Here is a 25305-nt window from a genome sequence, read left to right as displayed (position 1 = left end):
GTCCAACTGCTGTATTTACAGTATACAGCTCAAAAGTTTGGACACACCTAATTCGATGAAACACAAATGAAGGTCCCAATCCCATTGATGAAGCAATAAATTCCAATAAACAACCCTGAAAAGGCATACTTGTGAATTCAATCACAGTAATCAGAGCAAGGGGTGGCTACTGGCTACTTTAAAGATTCTAGAATATTATTCATATTTTTAGTTATTTCACCTTTTGTTTTTGTTTTTTGCTAAGTACATAATTCCACACATTTTCATTCAGTTTTATTACCTTTAGTGAAAATGTAAGATGTAAATGGACCTGAAAATGCACGAATGAGAAGGTGTGTGGCCCGTACTGTATATACACCCCCCCCCACACACACATATTTATATATATAAATATATGTGGCGGAAAACACAGACAAGGCTGAAAAAGCAGTTTCTGCTCTTGCACCCCTCTTTAAAATAAACTGCTGTATTTTAAGTCAAAAGAACTGTTGTTTTTGACTGAACAATATGTCTATATGCTGCCATAGCAGTTTCATGTCGCATTAAGCCCCCAAATTATTTTTAATTTGTCTCTTTTACCCTGGAGACCCCTGTTTCCAGACACTACCCAACCGCTTTTGTTTCAACCCAGCCATAAAAAGAAGGTACCGTAATTTCCCGAATATAAGGTGCACCCGTGTATAATGCGCACCCCAAATTTAATTGTAAAATCTAGGGAAAATTATTGTACCCATTTATATCGCGCACCCTAATTTTAGCACCAATAAATAGAAGAATACAATAAAAATAGAGCTTGTGTACAGATACAGAAATGTCATTTTACTGACTGGTGAAACACAGCACAAGCATAGCACATTAGTAGTTCAAAACAATACCATAAACTGACAATATTTGCGGTAATAATATGATTTGACAATTTCTCCAACTTACCAGAATCTAGGAGAAAACAAAACAGATGTGACTTTTCTTTTAAAGGCTGCTGTATAACTTGCTCATTTCATCATGATGAATAAATGTTTCTTCCATGAATTGATTCGGTAAAATTAAAATGAGAACGGAAGTCGGAAATCCGAGAGAGCTCATCGCTGTCGACACGACAGTAACAATAGGAACTATTGCTATTTGGGTTTGAGTTTCCCGAGAGACAGATATAGTTGACGGACACAGGAAGTCTGTGTTGTTACGTCTGTTATGGTCCGAGTTGCGGAGCTGCAATAAACGTGGACTCAAATGACTTCAAGAAACTAAATTCTGTGCTTTATGAAGAGTGAAAAAAAGCTGAATTTTATCACAGACCGATCAGAGTGAAGTATTACCGAAACAAAATGGTGACGTCACGTACCGTAATGGTCGGCAATGGATCGCTGCATACACTGATCAACACAACGTGGCCGTGTCAATTAAAAAAATTCGTTTTACACATATATAACATATATATATATATATATATATATATATATATATATATATATATATGTATATATATTTCTGTCTCCATCCATGTACCCGTTTACAATGCACCATGATTTTACAAGTTAATTTTGGGGAAAAAAAGAGCGCGTTATATTCAGGAAATTACAGTAAGTCATTAAATTTATTTTAAATGCCTGTCATTTTTAGCGTAGAATCATTAATTGATGTCTAATATTTATTTTTCTTTTTAAAATGACTTTAATCATTATTATTATTATTAATTATTCACTCGCATACTTTAAACTTTTAAACAAATTACGTCACAATGAAAAAAAAATTGTGTCTGTAAACAGGTCATGGATAACATTACTCATAACTATCGCTTAATTGTATTTTTATGTTTACTGTCGCATTTTCCCCCATATTTTAGTTGATAAATAATCGATCCAAACGAAGAAAAATTGGGGGGGGAAAAAATGTTTAAAAGGGTAAAGGCGATTTCTGCATCACGACACCGGGTATATTACTGTGTTTCACCCATAAAATCCCCCAAAAGTCCAGTTGTGGCCATTCACAGCTGTGACTTGTTACTCAGTGATACATGCTACACGGAGTTTTTGGATCAAAACAAGGTAAGTACGCGATACTATCTCGTTTAAGTCATGGCGTCTGTAATTCTGCTCTTGCATGCTCTCACCTCCAGATAGGGTTTTGCTGTTTGAAAAACTTTTTTTTTGTTTTTTTTTAAATGCCCTCCTGTTAAATTTTTTTCTTCCCCCAGAAAATTGAGATTTTAAGCTTTTCAATGATGTACTGTATCACACATGCATATCGGACAATTTTGAAAGTTGGCTAAATTGGGGGGCTCAGCGCGGAACTTAAAGCCACCTGAGTATTTTCCGCCATATATACATTAATTAAGGGCTAAAAAGTAACAAAATAATTTAGAAATACAACGGCATTGCCAAAAGAAAAACAAAAACAATAGTTTATATTCCGCTAGGGCTGGGCGATATGGCCTTAAACATGTATCACGATAAATTGAGCAGATTTATCTCGATAACGATAAATGACGATAAATTATATATATATTATATAATTTGAAAATCTGAATCAATGCATGAAATACAGATTAATTGTTTCTTGATTTATTTACCAGCATTCAATTTCATATACTGTATTTAACAATTGTACATGCAGTCTAAACATTAAGTTTATAAAAATGTATTGTAAGCAATAAGAATTCAAGTATGAACATTTATAACAGCGTGTATGACTTGAACGATGTACCTTATCAAAATCAATATGCCTGTGCAAACATGTCATTGTAACACAAATGACTTGCAGCTTGAACAGTACACTTCAAAAAGACAACTTATTGTTAATGGCTGCTGTGACATAATTATTAAATACAAGTGTTTACATTATGGTTTCAGGGTCCCCCCCAGTGCATTTTTTAATAAATGCACGCACAAATGAACCCCCAAACAAACAGAGAGACACACACATTAAAGCTATATTGATCTTCTTCAATTGAAACGCTTAAGATTTTATGATAGCAATAATGACACAGAAATAAGCACATACAGAAAAATAGCTGGGGCCATTTCTCGGTCATTATAGGTTTTGCCGTTGGATTGTACTTTATGCTGAATGCTTTACCATCACAAAAGCTATCAGAGGAATCACACACAGACAGATACAAAATAACGCCACATAGTAATTGTTAGATGCAGTCCGTGCCCAATCCACTCATTAAGTTCAGCCGTTTTGACAAGGTTAGAGCCGCTATCCGACTCCATCACGTTCATTTGTAGCGTTAGCCGCTAGCTAGCGTTAGCCTGGCTACCAGTAGAAAGCACTGAAAGCACCATCTCCGGAAATCGTGAGAACAAGGGAGGACAGCGGGTGAAAGCCCGTCTGGATGCCACCAGGAGTCTACTAAATGTCGGTTGAAAGTTTGGTGAACCTCCCTTAAGCCACACTCCATCACGTTTTGCTTGTAGCGTTAGCTGCTAGCGTTAGCTTACCGGGCTTTTGTTTGATTGGCTTCTTGATGATCACGTGACTCCCTACGTAAGCCCATTGACTGCTTTCTTAAAGGGGAATGAACATAGACGAACAACACAGAATCAAAGCGGGATGAAAAGACTATATTTTCTTGTTTTATTAATTTACCGAATTTACCGACATGGTCAAAATTACGTCGGTCATCGTTAAGAATTTCGGTGACGGTAAATTTTCGGTTTACCGCCCTGCCCTATATTCCGCAGCACTCCTCGAAAAAGCGGAAAAAGAAGTACTGTGAACAGCACAGTACTGTAACATGTTTGCAACTTTTCTTCGAAAGACTTTTTCGTTATCAAATCTGGACTCGGTATCAGCAGTCTTAAATCAGGTGACTCGGACTCTGGTGCAAAAATATGCGATTGGGACATCCCCACAAAAAACACAAAATCCCACATTAGAAAAAAAAAAACTCGGGTCTGGTAGGCTTATAGCACACTGGGTGTAAGCCTGTATATGCTGGTTGAAAAAAAAAAAAAAAATCGAACATTGACATGAAAGGACTATATGAAATAAAAACAAGCATGACTGCAATGTTTATTTAACACGGAAGATGAATGAATGTTTTTAAAAACCTATAGCTGGTTGTGTGCCTTTCGTAAAACATTAAGTTCACTATGGGGAAAAAAAATCTTGTGATAGCGAAAAACTGAGCTCATGTTAAAATCACCTGTTAGACCTAAAACAACAGATTTTTTTTGTGAGTTGCTGACTAGTGTTATTGCTCCACTAATAACAAATTGTTAAATTAATAGCACTTCACTGAAGTTAAACTGAGTAAGTAATTACGTTTTAGAACGTAGACCAGTTAATACTGTTCTTGAATTTATGTCATATTGGTCTCGCTAGTCATTGTCAAAAAAGACAAACAAAAAAAACCTCACCAATAATAAGAATAAGTCAGCCAGTCAATTGATGCATATGAACAAATGGTGTGCCGTTTTACATTGTGGCTCAAATATTTCTATTTGAAAGCGTTATTATTTTACCATAAGTCCCTACGAGCAGATGAAGAATGTTCTGATGGCCATGCAGTGCTGCGATGTGTAAAGGCGTATATCCCTGCGGAAGAGGAGATTTGGATGATTAAAAGGAACAGTGGTGACATTACACCTGGCTGTTATCGGGGGGAGTGTTTTAGAGTACTTACCCCCTGGAGTTTCCCAGCGCCCCGGGCGGCCAACGCAAAGAGCGTGGAAAGAAAATACAAATTAGAAAAACTTGTGGAAACACAATATAATGATAAAAACATAATTGCCAGGTAATTCGTTGAAAATTGCATGGTTTCAGAGCAGTGCATGCTGGACACAAACTTGTTATGGGAGACAATTAACATGACATGATGTGATGATTTATTAGCCGAGCACCCGCACTCCTAAAGTGCATTTGCACAGCTGGATCGTAGCTACGATTGCTGAGGAGAGAACTATGTCACAGAGATGCTTGCTCACTTGCCAAACGTACCACAGGATACTCACATGCTGCAAGAAAGAGAAAGGCCGAGATTAAAAGGTGATGGGACTGCATTACATGATTTCATTAGCTCCTTTTAGTTCCAATCTTCAAAAATAAGCACCTTAACCAAGATGATTGAGGAGTGGAAAAAAACTTACCGATTTGGTGTTGACATCAGCACCGGCATTTGCTATCAAATTTGCCATGTCCTCATTGCCGTGTTTGGCAGCCCAGTGCAGAGCCGTCTGTGCAAGATGATAAAGAATTCCTTAACAGATTTTTGATATTTTTCCAATCATTCCAAAAATGTACAATGAAGAGAGGAGAAAATGTATGACTATAAATCACATTTTCTGTGTGATTTTATATTATAACTAGGGCTATCAAAATTATCGCGTTAACGGGCGGTAATTAATTTTTCAAATTAATCACGTTAAAATATTTGACGCATTAAACGCACATGCCCCGCTCAAACATTAAAATGACAGCACAGTGTAATGTCCACTTGTTACTTGTGCTTTTTGGTGATTTGTCGCCCTCTAATGGCGCTTGGGTGCGAGTGATTTTATGGGTTTCAGCACCACATGAGCATTGTGTAATTATTGACATCAACAATACTACTAGTTTTTTTTTTTTTATTGAAAATTTTACAAATTTTATTAAAACGAAAACATTAAGAGAGGTTTTAATATAAACAGAATGTTATTAATGTTAATGCCATCTTGTTGATTTATTGTTATTTATTCTGTACCGTATGTTAAATGTATATATCCGTCTTGTGTCTTATCTTTCCATTCCAACAATAATTTACAGAGAAATATGGCATATTTTATAGATGGTTTGAATTACGATTAATTACGATTAATTAATTTTTTAGCTTTGATTAACTCGATTAAAAATTGTAATCGTTTGACAGCCCTAATTATAACAGAGAGAATAACAAACATTATGCATTATAGTAAAAAGAATAAAAAGGCCAAATAGTCGAGACGCGGCCCAGAATTAGGCCAAAAATAACTAACAATGCATTTTCGGTTTTAAAGACAAAGTTTACCACCGAATAGTGTAAAGAATTAGCCCTCTTGTGATGACGTAACCACAACACGCTGAATGATGCTGTCTCGCTAACCCTACTGGCTAACAGTTAACATGTCTGCAGTTTTAGTATTTAGAGGTATGAAATAAATGTGTAAAATTATTAAATTAAGGAAAATAAAATGATAAAACATCGAGTACAGTGCACTTGAGCCCATATGTGAGTAGTTTAATCATGCGAACAGTATACAAATAAAGTAGTATTCAAATGTATACATGTGCATTTGCTGTGAAATTTAGTACAATACGTTTATGGCACGACCACTTCCTTTATGCCACATTTTTTCCAACTTCCACACCCCCTCTGCCAGTTGCCATTTAATCCGGCCAAGAACGACTACTTGGCTTCATCGCTGCTAGAACTCAGTCCACTCAAATGGCACTTGATCGATTCCACTTGTTGAAGCGAGTCTTATTTTAAGGAGGAGGACAGATTGTAATTGCCTTGTAAAGAGCTTCACGGCGAGAACATAGTATTTTTGTTGTTGTTGTGAACTACTAAAACAGTTCCACACAAACATACATTGAGATCTCATTTAGCTTAGCAATTGGAGGCGTAAGACCCATTTTTCGAGTGTCCGAAACGTCTGACAAAGCGCAAGGTTCAAGTTTCCATTAGCCGTGCCGTGTGTGTCACGTCCACCGAACAGAATACTCTGACGACGCCAGCACCTCTGCCATAGGACGCATTCAGAGTTTGCCACAAAACGCTCACTGCCACCAGGAACGCACGTGGGGTGGGCACCTTTCAAACTAAATTTCTTGAGCCTCCGGAGTCATAGAACCAATGCCAAGGCAAAGGGCATTCATCGGAAAATAACTAAACAGAAAATATTTTTTTAAATTAATAAATAAATAAATAATGAATTGTATACATGTGCATTTTTCGGCCTTTCGGTTTTCGGCCAAGTGTATCCAATATTCGGTTTTCTTTTAATTTCTGCCAACAATTTTGCTTTCCGTACAGTCCTACTAAATAATCATTTGTTAGCATAGCAAAGCAACAGTTATTCAGATTACTATAGCCCAAACTACACAGCATAGCTCTTGATCACTCTATAAATCACTACCAAATCCATGAAAGTCTTCACCTTCAGTACGACAAGGCGTGATGTCCAATTCTGATTTTTTGATCATTTCCATTATGTTTTTGCATAGCTGTTCATATTGCAAAAACATATGAGACTTAAAGTGTGGAAGCAATGCGGGTCCAAAGTGATACCCAGTTGCACACTGCAAGACCTAAGATATGTCACGTGTCGCAGTGTTTACAGAATATGATCCCTTTCTGGCAAGGTTGAGGATTTTAGGCTACCAGAGCCAATATGTTTTAAACTTGACAACTTCAGTGCGATATCAAGAAGGAAAATGTACTATCTACGCCTTTGTCCGCCATTGCTCATTCACGTCTGTCCGTCGTTTGTTTTGTTGAACAGTGGTGACATATTTTACTTGCTGATGACACATGGGTCCCTTTCATACATATAACTGTTTGTAGTGCACTGGTGTCGGATAGACATCCAATTTTAGTTCACATGTAAATAGGGAGAGATCGGATTTGAAAAAGGTCAGAATTGGATTCACACTCCATGAAGAAAAATCACACACACGTCACATACGGGCAAAGAAATCAGACAAACTGCAGCGTGAACGTAGTCTTATAGTTCAGAAAATACAGTAGATTTAAAAATCCAAATGTAATTGTTAGTTGGCCATCATTCAACATAAAAAACTGCAAATACACTGCAAGGACAATCCAAATAAGGCAAAACACTTATCTACCCAGTCACGTTGGAGATGAGCCCTGAATCATAATTTTTACACAGTGCAATATTTTGGGTCATTGGTGACCAAGTCCGCTTCACTATGTCCCGGCCTTCTTGTGTGGAGTTTACTTGCCCGCACAGTGTTTGCATAGGTTCCTCTAGGTACATGCAAGTAAGTTTAATTGAAGGCACTAAATTGGTTGGAAAGTGAATACTTATCTATGTTGTCTGCATTCTCTGCGATTGCTGATGTCTAAGTTAAGGGTGTTGCCCATCATCTGCCCATAGTCTAGAACAGGCTCAGACAAATTTGTGGTGCACATGAGGATAGGTGGTATATAAAATGAATGGATGTATGTTTCCAACTTTGTGGTAACAATTTGGGGCCCTCTCTGTTGCAGCATGACCTCAGATCAAGCTTCATACAGGCACGCTTGGGTGATTTTGGTGGTCGTACACACACGCAAGACTCCTCCTTTATCTGAGGCGCTGCTCAGTCCCGATTTTAAGAAACATTGCATGCCAACATGGCTTGAAAGTTGTCATTGCAACTTCTTATTGACCACCAGTTTGACCAGCTGCACTCAAGTGGGGAGAGGATGAATGGAGGGATGGTTTCCTGCCATCTAACGGAGCCTAATTACAAAATAACATAGCGCTGTGCACACAGTAGGGGGGGCCCGGCCGCCTGTCACCACAGGCAAGATTGATGATGTTAGTGTGACCCGCAAAGGGGAGCCCCACCCAGACACGACTGTCAGCGCACGTCAAAGCGCGGCAACGACCCTTTACAAAGCTACGCCCACATGTTGGCACGCAATGTGAAAATAACAGCGGCAAGTATGTAGTAGGGGGGAAAAATGCACACATCCACCTGTCGGGCTGTGAACTCCGATATTTTTCCATCACTCTTTAAGGTGGGTAATTATGGACTATCAACAGGTGTCAGCTAAATAACCACAACCATTCTGTTGCTGTTGAACTGAGAACTCAACACAGAAAATCAAACACAAGCTACATCAGAATGACTCATTATTTTTGGACAAGTGTAAATAACCTCATATGTGGATGAAGCCTGATGGATGGAGACTTTATGGAAGTTCTTAGAGCGACTTTCAGGAGTTCATCAGGTCAGTTAGTTTGGGGCCAATGTCATGTTATTTTATGACGGTATTCTCTTTCAGGTGGGTTACATGCTCTTTGAACATGTGTCATGGGATTGCTACTTTGTACTACTTGCTGCTGTATACTGGAGGTTTTGTTCACCGTTCTAGAAATGTTTTTCCAATGCCGTTTAAAAAAAAATTTTTTTTAAATCGATTTAATACATTTTGGGGAACTAGTGTTTGGCCAACCACTAAAAATATAACCAATCTTGTCTTCCGATCGTGTCTAGAGTCAATTGGCCACATTACACTCCTATCTTTTGGTTACGGACTTTCATTAATATGAGCATATAAGTGCAATTGCTGGGTATTTTCATACTTTTGCGACCTAAACATAATGTTTTAAGTTTGTAATGTTGGCTTCTCTTTGCTACATTAATGTGAGAAGGAGTGCAGTTTGTATTGACATTCAATATACCGTATTGGCACGAATATAAGACGGTGTTTTTTGCATTGAAATAAGACTGAAAAAGTGGGGGTCGTCTTATATTTGCGGTCTAGACGTTATACCCATTCACGACGCTAGATGGCGCCAGATATCTTTGAAGCGATGTTCTGTCATGACAGATCTCAGCTACTCTCAAGTTTAACCAGTTTGCATTATTTCATTGCAATGTTTTTCCCTATTCAGATTTGTTTCAAGACTACAGTTAGTTAGACTTCACTGAGATGGTTAATGCAGTTATTGCAATTTTATTGTTTTATCACAATAGATTGGTTTATTTACATTTCAAAAACCAGAAGCCATTCACTTATGAATGTGACTGCACTTTAGTTTACATATTTAAATTTTCAGATATTAAGATTTGAATGAGGCAAAATAGCATGCTTTTTCTCTCAAATATATTGTTATAATCATTTGTTTAAGATGTACTGTAATTATTTTCTGTATAAAAATTAATTTGGTGTTAAAAAAGGCTTTTTTCAAACTTGAGTCTTGAAAAAGAGGGTGTCGTCTTATAATCAGGGCCGTCTTATATCCGGGCCAATACGGTAGTCACTGTGTGGTAATTGTTTTGCAGCAGTTAGATGGCTTGATTACGCTGTATTTTCTTTGTGAATGAATTCAGACAATATGATCATTATAACACCTCAAGTTATATGAATGCTCACATTTGGCTCACATTCAGACGGTTCCAGCATTAAAAGGCAGTAAAATGCGAAAAAGAAGGACTTATAAATCTGAGATAATTCCGTAGTTCTCTTCTCCCAAAAATTAATTTACCAATTTCCTTTTAACTGATGTGATTTTCATTTTGTAAAGCAAAATATTGCTTTACTGTAATTTTGGGTAAAAGAAGTTTGGAAAGAAAAGTTTTTAAGTTTAATTTTTTGGGGGAGAATTACTGCATGTGTAGCTTAAAAAACCCAAGCAATGCTAGTTTTTTCAATACATAAGGAATTGTTGGAATTTCAACAATAAGTTTTCTTTTATGGGAAAAAAGGGGTTGGCAAAAATCGAGATCGGCAGATCAAGCTTTTAAAAAAATCTGTAATCTGCCAGAAAACTGTAATCGGTGAGCCCCTAGTTATATTTTGTAAAAAGGAGATAAGGAGACTTAACACTGCCATTGCTGGTGCTTATACAAAGCTATATTTTGATAGCTAAAATGCCATGGGGTATGAGCATGCATGAACGAGAACTGTGAACAATAAAGCCATTTGTAGCTACCGTACTGTATATATAGAGCCTTCAATATTAGCATAGTCGCTAGTACAGAAATCAAGTAATTCGGAAGTACAGTAGTAAGTTTAACTTTACTTAATTCGGCACCCATTTTCGTATTTAACTCTTGTTGAGGCTGAGGTTTGAAGACGGCTGTGTTTTGCAATTCCGGACAAAGTTTCCTCCATATGTGCTGTGACTTGAGAGTCATGCAAGAATGAGATCTGACTTGCTTTCACGAACGTCATTCGAAGGCTAGACGACAGGGAGTTAATGGGATAGGCTGTGTTTCGGAGTTTGACTAATTTATCAAAAGACAAATAAAAGGAGTGCTGGCAAATTTCCTCTGTCAAAACAATGACATAATCGACTAACACTATATTTGAGCTCTACCAGTCAAGTAAACCACGATGTGGTCACAAGTGACAACCTATGGGACCTGAAGACCCAGATTTACTCTGTGATGCTCTTGTCAGCACAAGACAGATTGGCTGTTTGTCAGGAGTCTCCTAGTGTGAAAGAGTGATGGACGAGGCTTAACAGGATGCAGCATCTCCCCTTCCTGCATCCCTCGTTTTCTGTTCCTTACCCCCTGCCCGTCTGCCTGAACACTTGAGGGATTCCCTCCTACGCCTGAATAGGCCCCTATGTAATAAGGAATACGAAAAAGAGTGATGGAAAAGTGATCTACTTACAAACTGTGAGGCCCACGGGTATGAGCAGGTCCCGGCAGGTTGCGAGGTCCATGTAATGATGGGAGCGGACACAAACACACAAGCACATGACATGATGAGGACACTTTCAACTTTACCTGGAAACCTTAACCAGATACAACAATAAATATTTGAAGAAAAACAGGACACTTTTCTTCCTGAGAATAATCTTTTCTACAGTTCTAGTGAAACTTGTGATTAAAAAAAAAAAAAAAAAAACACAACCAAAATGCCATTCTGATCTAGTTCTCACAAGTCATGTGACCCATTTTGCCTCTGTGTAAGGTGAGTGTGGATGCTTTCAGTGGCAAAAAAGCATCTTCCTCTGCACGTAGCGGGAAACTAAAAGGGAACATCAAAGCGAACCAAAGGGGACTTAGCACCTTCCCAGGGACACAAGCAGCATTGTTCTACAATTAATCCCAGCCTGCTCTATTACTTTCAGATTATCTTTAAGTAGGTGAAGTCTTTGTGGGGAATTAAGACTCTCCTTAATCCATGACCCCCCCTCTCATCTCCGTGCACTTCAATGACAGCCGTGCTATCTTGTCCGGGTGGGGACAGCGGTAGCTTAGAAGGTGGTCCGCGGTGACCGCAGGACAGTGTGAGAACTGTGACACTGGGGAGGCACAACAAACATGAGCTCAAATCTCTTAAGCGCACAGGGAGACAAATAAAAGGATTTGGGTTGTCAAGGGGGCACAGGAGCTAAAAAGCTATCTTTCATAATCCTTTTGATAGTGGACCTTTGAAATGCACGATCTGGATGTTTTAACACGGCCTTCTCGGAATTCCATTAAGAGGGGAACAAAAATCTCAGAGTGAGCATGTGAAAGTTACACAAGCAGATCGCCGGTCCGAGTGCAGGCAAGCATTGCATTCTATCTAGTATTGTGGATATAACAAATAAATAAAATTTAAAAACAGTAAGAGCTTGAAAGGTGTAATCATTCAATTGACATTGGTGTCGAGTTAGTCCAATTAAGTATGAGAAAGGAAACTTACCCCCTGATGAATACGGTGATAATCAAGGACAATAAAACAGAGAAAGAAAAAAAATTATATATATATATAACATAAAACACATTGCAAAAGTCATATCCCATGACAAGATTTTTTTGTTTAATCCCACTTTTTGCTACATTAAAATAGTACATAGAGAAATATAAGGGTTCGCAATGTAGTCCGATTTTTCCAATAACGTAGTTCTGACATTATTGTAATTGACCTCTGGGTCACTGGCCTTCCCCTACAAGTTTTACAACTGCATGGAGAGAAAAAAATATTGTTACTTTAAATATTGAACAGTTTTCCAACTGCATTCGAGTAACTATACAATTTAGCTCCATTAGAACCATTGCAAAAATAACAAATCCTGGAATGAACTCAAGACTTTTGCAAAGGAGTATAATACCAAGATGGCATGCAAGAGGAAATGGAACATATACTTACAGATGTAAAGTCCTGGTTTGGACACACAACATAAAAGAAAATGTTAGCGAAGCCTGATTCATGATACAACATCGTTTTCATTTCCACTGATTCATCCTGTTTCATGTTCCAAATTAAAAGTTCCTTTTGAGAAAATCTATACTATAATAACCTTTTAAAGGTCATTGTTCTGATTGAAGGTAAATACAAGTTGATGATCATTTTATATCCCATTAACTAAAGTCATATTTATTAGATTCTGAGCACTACATACGTAAATCAACAGGGCACTAAAATTACCCGTGAAGACACGGGTTCAGTTGTAGTCAAGCAAACTACACGGGACTTTATTTTTCTTCAGTTAACATCTGACCTATAAAATATGCTACCTTCTTGTTGGCAAGCGATGGGTCCTGTCGAAGCAGCTGACTGAGGTCAAGAACTCTAGCACCAGCTGCAAAGTAGATCCACTCCTTTTCTAGAGGATCCAGCTGGGACAGAGGGAGTTAAATTATGTAAATCTTGTCAAAAAATGACTCAACATTGAAAACAAGGATTTCAATTGATTAAGTCGATCCACTAACAGTCTCACAAAGAAAAACCTATGATAGCTCAAGTCACTACAAAGTCTGAGATCCAACAGCAATTTAATTTCCGGCAGATTCAGATTAATTTCCATTATGAGAATGAACAACATTATTACAATAGACTTACTGCAACTGCAGCTGAACCCATACTACCAGTTGACTCCTCGTCCTGCTCAGACTCCCACTGAAAGTTAAGCAAAAGTCAAAAATGACTAAAAGTATGACAGTAAACAGTGACCATCCACACCCACACACACAATAGTGCGTCACACTAGCTTGAAGTCGTCCTGCCACTGACCAAAGGGTGTCAGACAAAGCGAGCTAACAAGCCAGCGAGACAGACGTTTAACACATGAGTTAATGAATAACAATCCAATTAACGGTTATACAAACCAAGACACCTGTAGCGTCACACTTAAAAAAAAAAAATGAACGCCTCAGGTGTAAATGTGTCACCTTGGCTAGAATCCACATGAAAACCTGTAGCGTTGCAAAAATCTAACTAGTGCTGCAACAATTAATCGATTAACTCAAGTATTCGATTAGAAAAAAGGGATTAAAATTAATTTTGCTGCTTCGAGTATTTGTTTAATTAAAGTGGTGTTGCAACGGTTGATTTGAAAGTGTTTGCATTTAGTTTTAATGATTTGGATGGATACACTGCCCTCTAGTCTGCCTCGTTTCACATGGCTGAATCCAGCTGCTCCATGTTAAGACCAACCATAGCCAAGTTGAGCTAATGTTTTTTTAATGCATTCGTAATTTATAGGTATATTTAGCCGTTTTTTTGTTTTGTTTTTTTTTGTGGGAATGTTTCTGAACCATTTGTTAAGAGCATTGTATTTTTTAAAAAAAAGTAAGCGTTTTATAGCATTTAAGCTAGCAGACTTTTGCTATGTTAGTTGGCCAATTCTTTTGTTGTACATAGATCCTTTTTTTTTTTATACCGTTTGAGGCTCAGCTCAGTTATTTTAATGTTTCATGTTCCTTATCAGATTACTCGATTATTAGAACTAACTAGTTCATCGATTAATCGACTACTAAAATAATCGATAGCTGCAGCCTTAAATCTAACATTCACCTGAAGAAGGTAACATTAATTAACATCTGGGTTGTTTGCTGTACAATTCTAAGAAGGTAACAAACTGTAAGAGAGGAAATATTGAACAGTATGTGTAATACAGAGTTGTATATACTGAATGGTGCAAGTTTCCCTAAACCGGTGAAGTGACAAAGTTAGTATATCACCAGACTCTTTCAAACACCATTCAGATGATGTCCATATACTGTATGCTGTCTGTGATGAATCCATCTTAATAGGCACAAATGAGTATTATCTTTCTAATGAGGTCCAACATGTTTCTGCTTAACATAATAACAAGGGGCTTAATTTAAATGCAGATTGCGGCCCCTTTTGCCTCACTGGCCAGTCCTCCCACTCACTCAGTCAAGTCTCTGCTACAGTACTTCAAGAAGGCAGCAAATTAATTTGGCGCCACCTGGTGGGTAACATAGTTCCATCGAACGTGAAACTGAAGCTGTGTGCTCACTAACTACAACACATACTCTGTGAAATAAGCTGGCAGTAAATGAGTTAAGCTGATTATAAATTTTGAATTATGTCCACTGTCCTTGAAAAGGTTAATAGAAAACATCGGGCGAGTGCAAGAAAGCGTAAGAACACCTTTCTAAAATACATTTGAGAAGAAAAGCATCGCAAATAAACACCAACAGGGAAAGAAGGGTCTTTTAACTGCAATATCAAAACTGATTTCTCTGAAGTATGTGGCTCACAGTTATGAAATTGGGGGTTTATCCTCCCACCTCGATATGTTTCTGCATCAGTTTTCTCTTCCCACATTGCAAAAAGATGCAAGGTAAATTATGGGGATACTTGGACAGTTTGGTGCGATTTCTTTTTTAATGTACATCAAATTGGTGCCCAGGCTAGCTTGCTGTTCGCCTATAAAATTAGCAGATGTCAAAAATGAAGCAACCCCTCCTCATCTTGTGTCATGCAGGAGTTGTGTTTTGTGTCATTGGCAGCTAGCTCGTTTGTTACCTGCCTGTTAGTCTTTTGTGTTTGTCCCTGAATTCACAATAAAAACCATTTATCAACACCTACTTCCTCACTTGCCAATTTTTTGTGTGTGTGTGCGGTGGAATGATTCCTCACTCTCCTTCCTCTTTAGAATGTGTCATATCTGGTATCAAGGGGTTCCAACAGGCAGAAAGCCATCTTTCACAATGCAGGCTTTTGTACAGAACCGCAGGCAACAAACGCCCTTCCAGTCAGCTGTGCAACACTGGGTCAGTCAACATCGGATTGAATATCCTGTAGTCAGGCCTTCAATATAAAAGTTGATGCAAGTGGCTTTACTATCTACCTTAAGCTAAAAACGCCTGATTAGCGATGATGATGTCATAGCGGAGAAATTGGTTTGTACTAGGGCTGCCAAACGATTAAAATTTTTAATCGAGTTAATCACAGCTTAAAAATTAATTAATCGTAATGAATCGCAATTCAAACCATCTCCAAAATATGCCATCTTTTTCTGTAAATTATTGTTGGAATAGAAAGATAAGACAAAAGATGGATATATACATTCAACATACTGTACTTAAAGAGCCTGTGACACGAAAAAGCATGTTTATTTCATAATACACGTGGTATTTTATGCTCCTGAATGATATGGGCCACTTGGATGTAGAGCAGGGCGGTAAACCGAAAATTTACCGTTACCGAAATTGTTCACGATGACCGACGTAATTTTGACCATGTCGGTAAATTCGGTGATTTAATAAAAGAAGAAAATATAGTCTTTTCATCCCGCTTTGACTCTTGTGTTGTTCGGCTATGTTCATTCCCCTTTAAGAAAGCAGACAGTGTGCTTACGTTTGGAGTCACATGGTTTTCAGGAAGCCAATCAAACAGAAGCCCGTTAGGCTAACGCTAGCAGCTAACGCTAGCGGCTAACGCTACAAGTAAACGGGATGAAGTTGGGCTTAAGTTAGCTTCGCCAAACTTTCACCCGACATTAAGTAAACTCTTGACGGGTTCCAGATAGGGATGGAAAAACCGAGGCTTTCTGAAACAATGAACCACTTTTAAGACAATTGCCCTAAATTGAATCACTGTTTGACACACTGCAAGAGCCCCATCTACTGGATAAACAGTGCACGTTTCTTTTTAAAAGTAAAGTTGACAAATTGCCTCAGCATTACATATCTTCAATAGAATTAAGTGGATGTCGTCTATTTCAACCAGGAGATCGTATCGTTATTAAGTGTGATTTACACAATTAAACTATGTGAAACCTGTGTCATTGCTTTTGTCTGTGAAGATGTGTTCAAAGCAGTATTTGTAATACACGACAGTGCTAGTCTTGTAAGTGGCTCGTCCTAGATGACGGGGAGTAACTATTGTATTGTTTATTTTTTGTAAAAATTACAGTACACTAAGCACAGTGCTTGGGAACAGGAATATTATTTATTGCATACTGTAAGGATTTCCAAAATCATAAGATGTAAATAACTGAGCCGAATAAAAGAAAGGAAAGGTTTGTGAAACATTTTATTTTTTAATTAAGTATAATTTCTGGGGGGCGGGTGGATGTGTCGTATTTGTATCTATTCTAAATATCTAAACGTATGCCACTATCTAGTGTATAACAATGCGGAATGAATTTAATGAAATTCAAGTGATGATATTTTTCAAGTCATACAAGCTGTTATAAATGTTCACACAAGAATTCTTATTGTTTACAAGATTTTTTTTAATACTTAATGTTTAGACTGCATGTGCAATTGTTAAATTGAAAGCTGGTAAATAAATTTAATGAGAAACTTAATTTGTATTCCATGCTTTGATTCAAATTTTCAAATTATATAACAGTTTGCTTGGGCGAATTTATCGTCATTTATCGTTATCGAGGTAAATCTGCTCAATTTATCGTGATACGTACTTAAGGCCATATCGCCCAGCCCTACTTGGATGTGTGTGGAAGCGATCGCTATATTTATTTAGTTTTTTTAATCCTGCGCCATGAAAATGAGTTACTTCCGGCTTCGGTCTTGCATTGAGGAGGACGGCGCTGTGACGTGTACGTGAGAAGGACTCCTCTTCACTATACAGCAGTACTGTTGTGTATGAGGACTAAGAATTCAGTTGATTTTGCGGATTAATATGTTTATTTTTCGCATCACGCCAGCCAAACGGCTGCAGAAAAATCTTGCTGTATGAGGGAGAGGCGTGTGCGCCTTTTTGGAGTTTCAAAAGGTTCCCATTCACCGTGGATATTGGCCAAAACAAGCCCTACTACTGTGGGACCATTGGATTAACGAGGAAGTGAGTAAACATTGTGTTTTGTATTATGTCAAATACTGGGATCATTTTAATATGTAGGTGGCTTGCATTTTGTGGCTGACATGCATGCGGGGCGGCTATTTTTCGGCACAACACCGGCGGCTTGTTGCACATCCACCCGCCGGGAGAGCAATATATTCGGCTTATTGTGCTCATGTTCCCGGTGTTCTGTCAAATTTTCCGACCGATCAGAAATTGCAACTTTGAATTAAAAATAGCCGCGAATACAGCGATTACTAAGTAAACACTACAAACTTTCTTTAAATTAACGACTACTTATGTTTGATCACTGATAGGCATGTAAAAAGCTCTCTTCATGCACATTAGCTGCACAACAACTGCAGCCGCCCTCCTCCGGGGAACGATCTGTAAATTGCTCTCCGGCGAAAACAATCGACAACCCAGTCGTCATGTCAAAACATCCGGGCTAGTTATGTGTGATTTTCCGCTTCAAAGACTTTGAAACATCACTCGGTTTGGGTTAGCATGTCGGCTAGCTGTCACACCTCTTGGCTTGTTTACGTTCTCCCAAGCCGTGGAAGGAAAATGACATAAGCCCGATTTAGGTGTCATAAAATATCGTTCGGGAGGTGCGACAGTAAAGGTGAAGTCGACAGTTTTGACCATTATGGAGTAATTTTGCCATGTCGTCCTGAATAGGTGTATTTTTATCATTTCATATTCCATTTAGCACAAGACAGTTATTTGTCATGACCATGCCATTTATTTAGCAATTGGGGAAAATACTTGGATAAAAAGAATATCCTGTAAAAATATTGAAGAAAAGAGACAGAAACAATGACATTTTGCAGCTCTCTTCGTCGCGTTTTCCTCGTTCTGAATAATTCCCCCTCAAAGGGCTGACTGGTCCTTCTCAAGCCATTTATTTAGCTATTGACGAAAAATACTTGGATAAAAAAAATATCCTGTAAAAATATTGGAGTAGAAAGACTGAAACAATGACATTTTGCGGCTCTCTTCGTCCCGTTTTCCTCGTTCTGCATAATTCCCCCTCAATGAGCTGAATAGTAAAACAGATGAGCCCATTCTCCCGCTGACGTCATCCACCTGTTGGGGACGCTAGAGCCCTACAACGGTAGGCGTGGCCAACCGGCAGATTAAAAGACTCATTTCTCGTCATCTGCGCTTTGCTAAATTGTTGTATATAGTCGAATCGTCTCAAAATATTATTGTAATTCACATAGTAATCCTATGTAAGACTTTTTTTCTCCTGTCGTATGCTCTTTAAGTACTGTATTTGTTTATTATAACAATAAATCCACAAGAAGGCATTAACATTATTAACATTCTTTCTGTTAAAGGGATCCACGGATAGAAAGACTTGTAGTTCTCAAAAGATAAATGTGAGTACAAGTTATAGTAATTTTACATTAAGCCTTCTTAATGTTTTCGTTTGAATAAAATTTGTAAATTTTCAATCAAAAAATAAACTAATAGCTCGCCATTGCTGACGTCGCCAAGCGGGACGTCACATGGGCTCCCTGCCGTTCTTCCACAGTGTCTTTAACTACGTAAGGTAGTGATTGAAATACACCACAAGGTGTCAATGGAGAGTTTTAAATTAATTAAAGATCCAGCCAACAAGTGCGTTTTGCCCCTCGACTGACGCTGTAGTTTTAGGGTTCATTGTACCTTACGTTCATTTGAGTGTTGACTTCACAACGTACGAGACCTCTGATAGTTCGTATATTGTGACCAAATATTGCCATCTAGTGTATTTGTTGAGCTAAACGAAATGTTTGAATAGAGTTTGACCGAAGTCTGAGTAAGTTTTATGTGTATTTTGCATAGCTATTTTGATTGGGAATGCCAGTTCTCTTTGCATTGAGCGCTTTTCTTTTTGTGTACATTACTTTTTTTGGGAGAGATAAGAATATTATTTTTGTTGTGCTTTCACTAAATGATACCATAGCGACTTAACTGTTCCACCCTAATGCATGATGGGAAGTTGGGTAACCATGACCGTGAGTGGTGGCTGCAAATGGTATAGGTTCTGCGTTGTGTTCAATGAAACGTGTTAAGAGAAAGATCCTCTGTCATTCTCCCTAGTCGCTCGCTACAATAATTATGTTCGTGGTGAAAGGGTTGCCAAAGCTTATGCCAATAAACTGTGCGGTCCAATGAACACCTGTGTCTACTCGCAATTCTCTGCCTCTTAACTCTCAATGTGCAAAAAAACGGCGTCATTGTAAAACTGTATGAGGTAATGCATGAGCGGATCATTCCGCGCATACGTTAATTGCGTGAAATATTTTTACGTGATTAATTTAAAAAATTAATTACCGCCCGTCAACGCAATCAATTTGACAGTACTAGTTTGTACAAAACCTAGGATCCTGTATTTGAGCAAAGTTAAAGCATACGGTTAAATAGATAGGTGAATAGGTAAAATAGTTGTACATTTACCTCCGGAACACTATCTGGTTCGCTGCATGTGATCAGCTCATCCTGACATTCCCTCTGTTGTGAGGCAGAAGCGAAAGAATCAGTGACATCCCCCTGTGCTTTAGCAAGCACCGTGTTGTCCACATCGGGTGTGCGAGTTTTGTCTTTGTCTCGCGCTTGCAGCAGCTGTCTGTATTTCTTCTTGAGGAAAAGATACTTCTCACCCTACAAAAGACAAACATCAAAAGTTATGTTTCTTCTCATCTAACTACATATGAGCGATCAGAATAGTAAAAACATGCAATGCAGTACTACTACTACTGCAACACAGGGGGGCCTTATTAGGGATGCTCCGAAATGAAAATTGGCCAAAACCAAATTCCAAAATAAAACACCAAAATAAATCACGGTTTTAATTTTCACGCCATTTTATAGTGTTTAGGCTCTGTTTAAGAAACCGAATTTTCAGTTCATCATTTGTTCTCATATTTCCGGTTAGGCATGTGCCGGTATGAGATTCTGACTATATGATAACCTTAAGCCAAAATGTCACGGTTTCATGGTATTGCAATTACAGCTCTAAAATGTGTTACTTTGAGATATTTGGGTTAAAAAACAAACTTTTTTCCATTGGACAACATTTTTATTTTTCACATATTAGCAAACTGGAACATAAGTATGATGTTAAGTTAAAATAAATTTAAAAAATAACAAAATACTCTAAATAAAATTGGAAAAAATGCCTTCCTTTAGGTGAGCCTAAACCTACAGCCACAGCTCAACATTATTATCATCAGAACAGAAATAATTGAATTATTTTCCATAAAAAGCACGTGTATGACTCGTATCATGTTTAAATTATACACACACTCTCTATATCAACACAGACAGTTGCCAGAGAGAAAAAAACACCCCATTTTTTACCACCGCTAGACACACTCAACACGCTGGAGTTAACTCTCGTAGCTGGTGGGAAACGTTCATGACGGTGTTTACTAACCTTTGATTTTGTATAAATGCGAAATCATATTGGAAGTATTGCCTCCACAGCAGCCACCATGGTTTACATATTGGTTTGGCCTCCTCCTCTAAGCCGCGGCACTCTGTAACAAGCAATTTCGTTTTCTTCGATGGGGGTAAAAAACTCTGGACTTTTTACCTCCTTCAGCCATCGTGTAGCGCAGCTGACTCACTGACGCTGAGCAACAACCGGTTGAACCTTGCAGCTACAAGCGAGGGATTTCTCCATGCATTTTTGGGACATAAAAAAAATAGCTAACATCGTAGGGACGGTATGTCGAAATTTTTTTGCTGTTTTGAAACAGTGACCTTTTCATACCACGGTATACCCTGGTAAACTGGTAATCGGCACTTGTCCAGTTCCGGTCTTAAAAGTGTGATAGTCTTTCATTTAGCTGAACACACTAGAGACGTTTTGGTGCAAAGCATTGCAATGATGAAATCACCGTGGGAGCAACCAATTTTTGCTTTCATTCAAGCGAGTTTGGGAACGCTATACACTTTGGGAGCTATTTATTTTATATTTGTTTGTTTAAGTAAACGTTTAAGCATTTAAATGAAATTGTTTTTATTGTTCAACATTTTTTTACACCAATTTACTGCAAGTGAAAATCTGTTCCAAAAATTGGTTATCCACCCCCTCAATTACTGAAAAAAACGATATCGGATATCTTATTTTGAGAAATGTAAACCGAGGACCCCATGCTGTGACGTATAATGTAGAGCAAGGGTAGCCAACTCCAGTCCTCGAGGGCCCGTATCCAGCTTGTTTTCCATGTCTCCCTCCTCCCCTCCAACACGCCTGACTCAAATAATCAGGATCGTTATCGGGCTCCTGCAAAGCATAATGATGAGCTGATCATTTGATTCAGGTGTTTTAAAGGAGGGAGACATGGAAAACATATTGGATAGGGGCCCTCGAGGACCGGAGTTGGCTACCCCTGATGTAGAGAGAGTATTTGCAAAAATAAAGCAAAGAAAAATGTCATGCCAAAAGCCTAAAAAGTTAAAAAAACAAACAAACAAAAAAAACACCGTCATTAAGGCAGCATTATACTCACGTTTTCTGACTTGACGACAGCAATTCTGTCAATAATGAGCTTGAATTCTTCTCTGTATTTAGCTGCAAAGACATTGAAAAATGGGCTTCAGAATCCTTCAAGCTAAGTTTAGTATATCGACAACCCACAATGTTATATAACAATATTACATAAACAAAAGGAGAAGCTGCATGAAGAATGCAGGTCCTGCATAACAAATTGATAGATCAAGACATTACGAATAATACACAGTAGCAGGGCTGGACATAAAGCCTTTTTTGAGTGGGCCACCCTGAGCTTTTTTATTTTGTTTGTAAGACGAATAGCTAGCTAACAATACAGAAAGGCAGACAGACAGGAAGACAAACAGAAAGATAACAGGGGCAGTGCGGCCATGTTATACCTCCCAAAAGGCCATTCTCCAACTTACAAACAACTGCAGTGCAGAGACTTCAATACAAATATTTGACCATTGCACGATACCTAGGTAAGTATTTGCGTGCATTCCTACGTGGACAGACAGTCAAGGGGTTTCCTCTTCCCAGTGTGGTCACAAAGGCCACTGATGATCCACTCTGAAAACAACAGGAAGCGGTAGCTCACATGTGCTTTACGCACAAACGGTCCATGCTTACGACAGCAAGACACAATGTCTACTACTTATCTATTGATTGAACACTCAATTCCCACAAAAAACCCTGTTTGACCGTGCCCCACTTTTCATATCTGATGAAAAATCTCCCCAACACACTCTTCTTAGAGCTCTAAATCCCATCATGCATTTGGATTTAATTGTGATTAAAATACAATCATCACATTTACAACACTCGGGGCAGCGACCACATGCTCAGGCAGACATTTCACTACATGGAGGTCTCTAATCACCAAAAGGCCACATCAGATGGCACTGACATCACATCTGGGGCACATGTGGCAGCAGCGCAAGGTCACCCTGGATCACCATAAATTTGGCAAGCTTGACTTGTTTGCCTTTCAGCGACAGATTAAGATAAAAAAAATGTAAAACACTTATGAACAGCTGTTGGTAACACACAAAAGCTAATTCACACAAAATGTAATTTAACAAAATTGACAGTGATGGATGTCCAATCATGCGGCTTTTTTCATCCTTCTGCAGTGAATTTAAATTAGTTTTATCACTAATAGATGTCAAATCTATTTTAAAGCAACACTTTGCAACGTTTCAGTTTGGTCGATTTTAGCGACGCCGGTGGAAATAAGCGGTAGTGTTTCGCCTTAAAGCGGAAATTCAGAATTTTTGACACTAGGCTTAATCTTCGGGTTAGCTGGGATTAAATTAGTCGGTGGGGTTGAGTTCAGCAAATTCCGTGCAGTTTGTTAGTTATTTATTAATTTCAGGGCTATGGAGTGGTGCAAGTCAATGGTACCTTCACAGTCAAATCAATTCAAAATGCAGAACGTTCCAAAACACCCATGCGGCCAAAATAATGTCACAAAAAAACTTCCGCAATTCATTTCATTCTGCTTTTTTAGACGCGTAATATGACCACAATAGAGAGGAGTGCTTCGGCCACTCGTGCTCGCGCTGCATTCGAGGAAGGTGGGAAATCGGACTTATCCTGCTCAGAGGGTACCAGTTGCGGCCTCAAAGTGTTCCAAGCTCATGTAAACAGAAAGATGGCTGATTGCGAACATTTTTTTTTTTTTATTGTGGCCATCAAAACAAATTTTGACCTCCAGCAAACCTGCCTTCTCCTAAGTGATCAATGAATGAGTGGAGGCCTTCCAATTATATTTTTCCAGATCGGAGGTTGGAAACTCCTGACTTCCCGACTTCCTCGAATGCAGCATCAGTCTGCTGAGTTAATTGACGGCTGGCATCACGGCGAAATTTGCATTTAGCTGCTGTGGAAACAGACAGAATAAATGGGCAAAGGAAAGTTTCCACAAATTCCCTAAGAAGAACAAGGAACAATTTAAACTGGTTACCTGCTACTGGCTACGACATAAAAAAATCAGCGGTGAAAAAAAAAACGATGTGATATCACTCCGCCCTGCTCCTCTGCAGAGCTTCTGGATTACAGATGTTGCAGTTCATACTGCAATGATTGCCACGCAATGGTAAGTTTTAATAACTTTATCCTGAAAACATATACAACACTATTGATTGCATGGGTAATTGATGATTTTCATGTGTGCATATGTTGTTTTTTATTGTCATGCTAAGATGGTGCAATTGACTCGCGCTAGCTTAGCCACTCCGGAGACCTGAAACTAAAAAAATAACTAACAAACTACACAGAATCTGTTGAACTCAACTCCACCGACTAATTAAACCCTCTCTAACTCGAAGATCAAGCCTGATGTCAAAAACCCTGAACTTCCCCTTTCAGGAAGACTACGTTTCCTATGAAGATCAGCGCTGCGTTTCCCATGAGGACCAGCGCACACCTGAACAGTGTTGTAAAATCAACAATAAATCAAAGATCAATCCCCGGTCAACTGCAGATGGATTAAACAACATTTCTGTTTCCAGCGGCTGTGTGAAGGACGAATAGTAATAAGGTAAACTACGTAATGAATCCAGTTGTGGCTAAACAACGGCATATAACGGTGAGCAACCGTGTGGCTTACTGTGGCTGTGGCAGTCAGCACACTTTTACGTATTTTTTTGGTGTGTGGCAGGGTTCCTGCCAGAGGAGTTCCAAAAAATCGATTAATACATGCATCGCGATTCGACACGTGACGATTCGTTTACGATTCATAGAGGTTCAAAAACGATGATTTTCCGTCATAACTTTATGACAGCCCCTCGTAGCGGCTGTATTAAAATTCAAGACACGTCTGCTGCCCGGACACCGTTAACGGACGCATGCACAATGTTATTGTTGTCCTGGTTACTGGGAGAGAGATTTATGCCTTATTAAAAGACTGGAAAATAAATTTGTGTATGCTTTTGAGCGCAAGTACTTTTTTAGAGTGAGAGAGGAAGAGAGAGAGTTTGTTGCGCCTCGTGTTTCAGATGTCCAGCAGTAGTTTTAAGGCATTTCAATTGAAAAATGTCCTGAGTGTGTTGCCAAGACCTGTGTGCGTGTATAAGAGGTGAGTACATGAACCCTCTTGTACTGTTTA

The 25305-nt window shown here is 38.5% G+C and overlaps 1 protein-coding gene across 1 annotated transcript in view; it reads right to left on the bottom strand.

Annotated features, from left to right (window-relative positions):
• LOC130912363 (ankyrin repeat domain-containing protein SOWAHC) overlaps positions 1-25305 on the bottom strand; it is a 33313-nt gene that overhangs the window by 4785 nt on the left and 3223 nt on the right. Inside the window, exons 2-11 of the mRNA XM_057830408.1 lie at positions 22213-22274; positions 20153-20356; positions 13487-13543; positions 13162-13263; positions 12794-12805; positions 11324-11326; positions 5094-5180; positions 4932-4961; positions 4631-4855; positions 4470-4542 (exon numbers count right to left, since the gene is read on the bottom strand). Coding sequence (XP_057686391.1) covers positions 4470-4542; positions 4631-4855; positions 4932-4961; positions 5094-5180; positions 11324-11326; positions 12794-12805; positions 13162-13263; positions 13487-13543; positions 20153-20356; positions 22213-22274 — 855 coding nt within the window. The remainder of the gene's footprint in view (positions 1-4469; positions 4543-4630; positions 4856-4931; positions 4962-5093; positions 5181-11323; positions 11327-12793; positions 12806-13161; positions 13264-13486; positions 13544-20152; positions 20357-22212; positions 22275-25305) is intronic.

This window comes from Corythoichthys intestinalis, chromosome 2 (genome assembly GCF_030265065.1).
Source record: "Corythoichthys intestinalis isolate RoL2023-P3 chromosome 2, ASM3026506v1, whole genome shotgun sequence".
Taxonomy (NCBI): Eukaryota; Metazoa; Chordata; class Actinopteri; order Syngnathiformes; family Syngnathidae; genus Corythoichthys; species Corythoichthys intestinalis.
The sequence above is the reverse complement of the archived record's forward strand: the minus strand, read 5'-3'. Positions and strand labels throughout refer to the sequence as shown.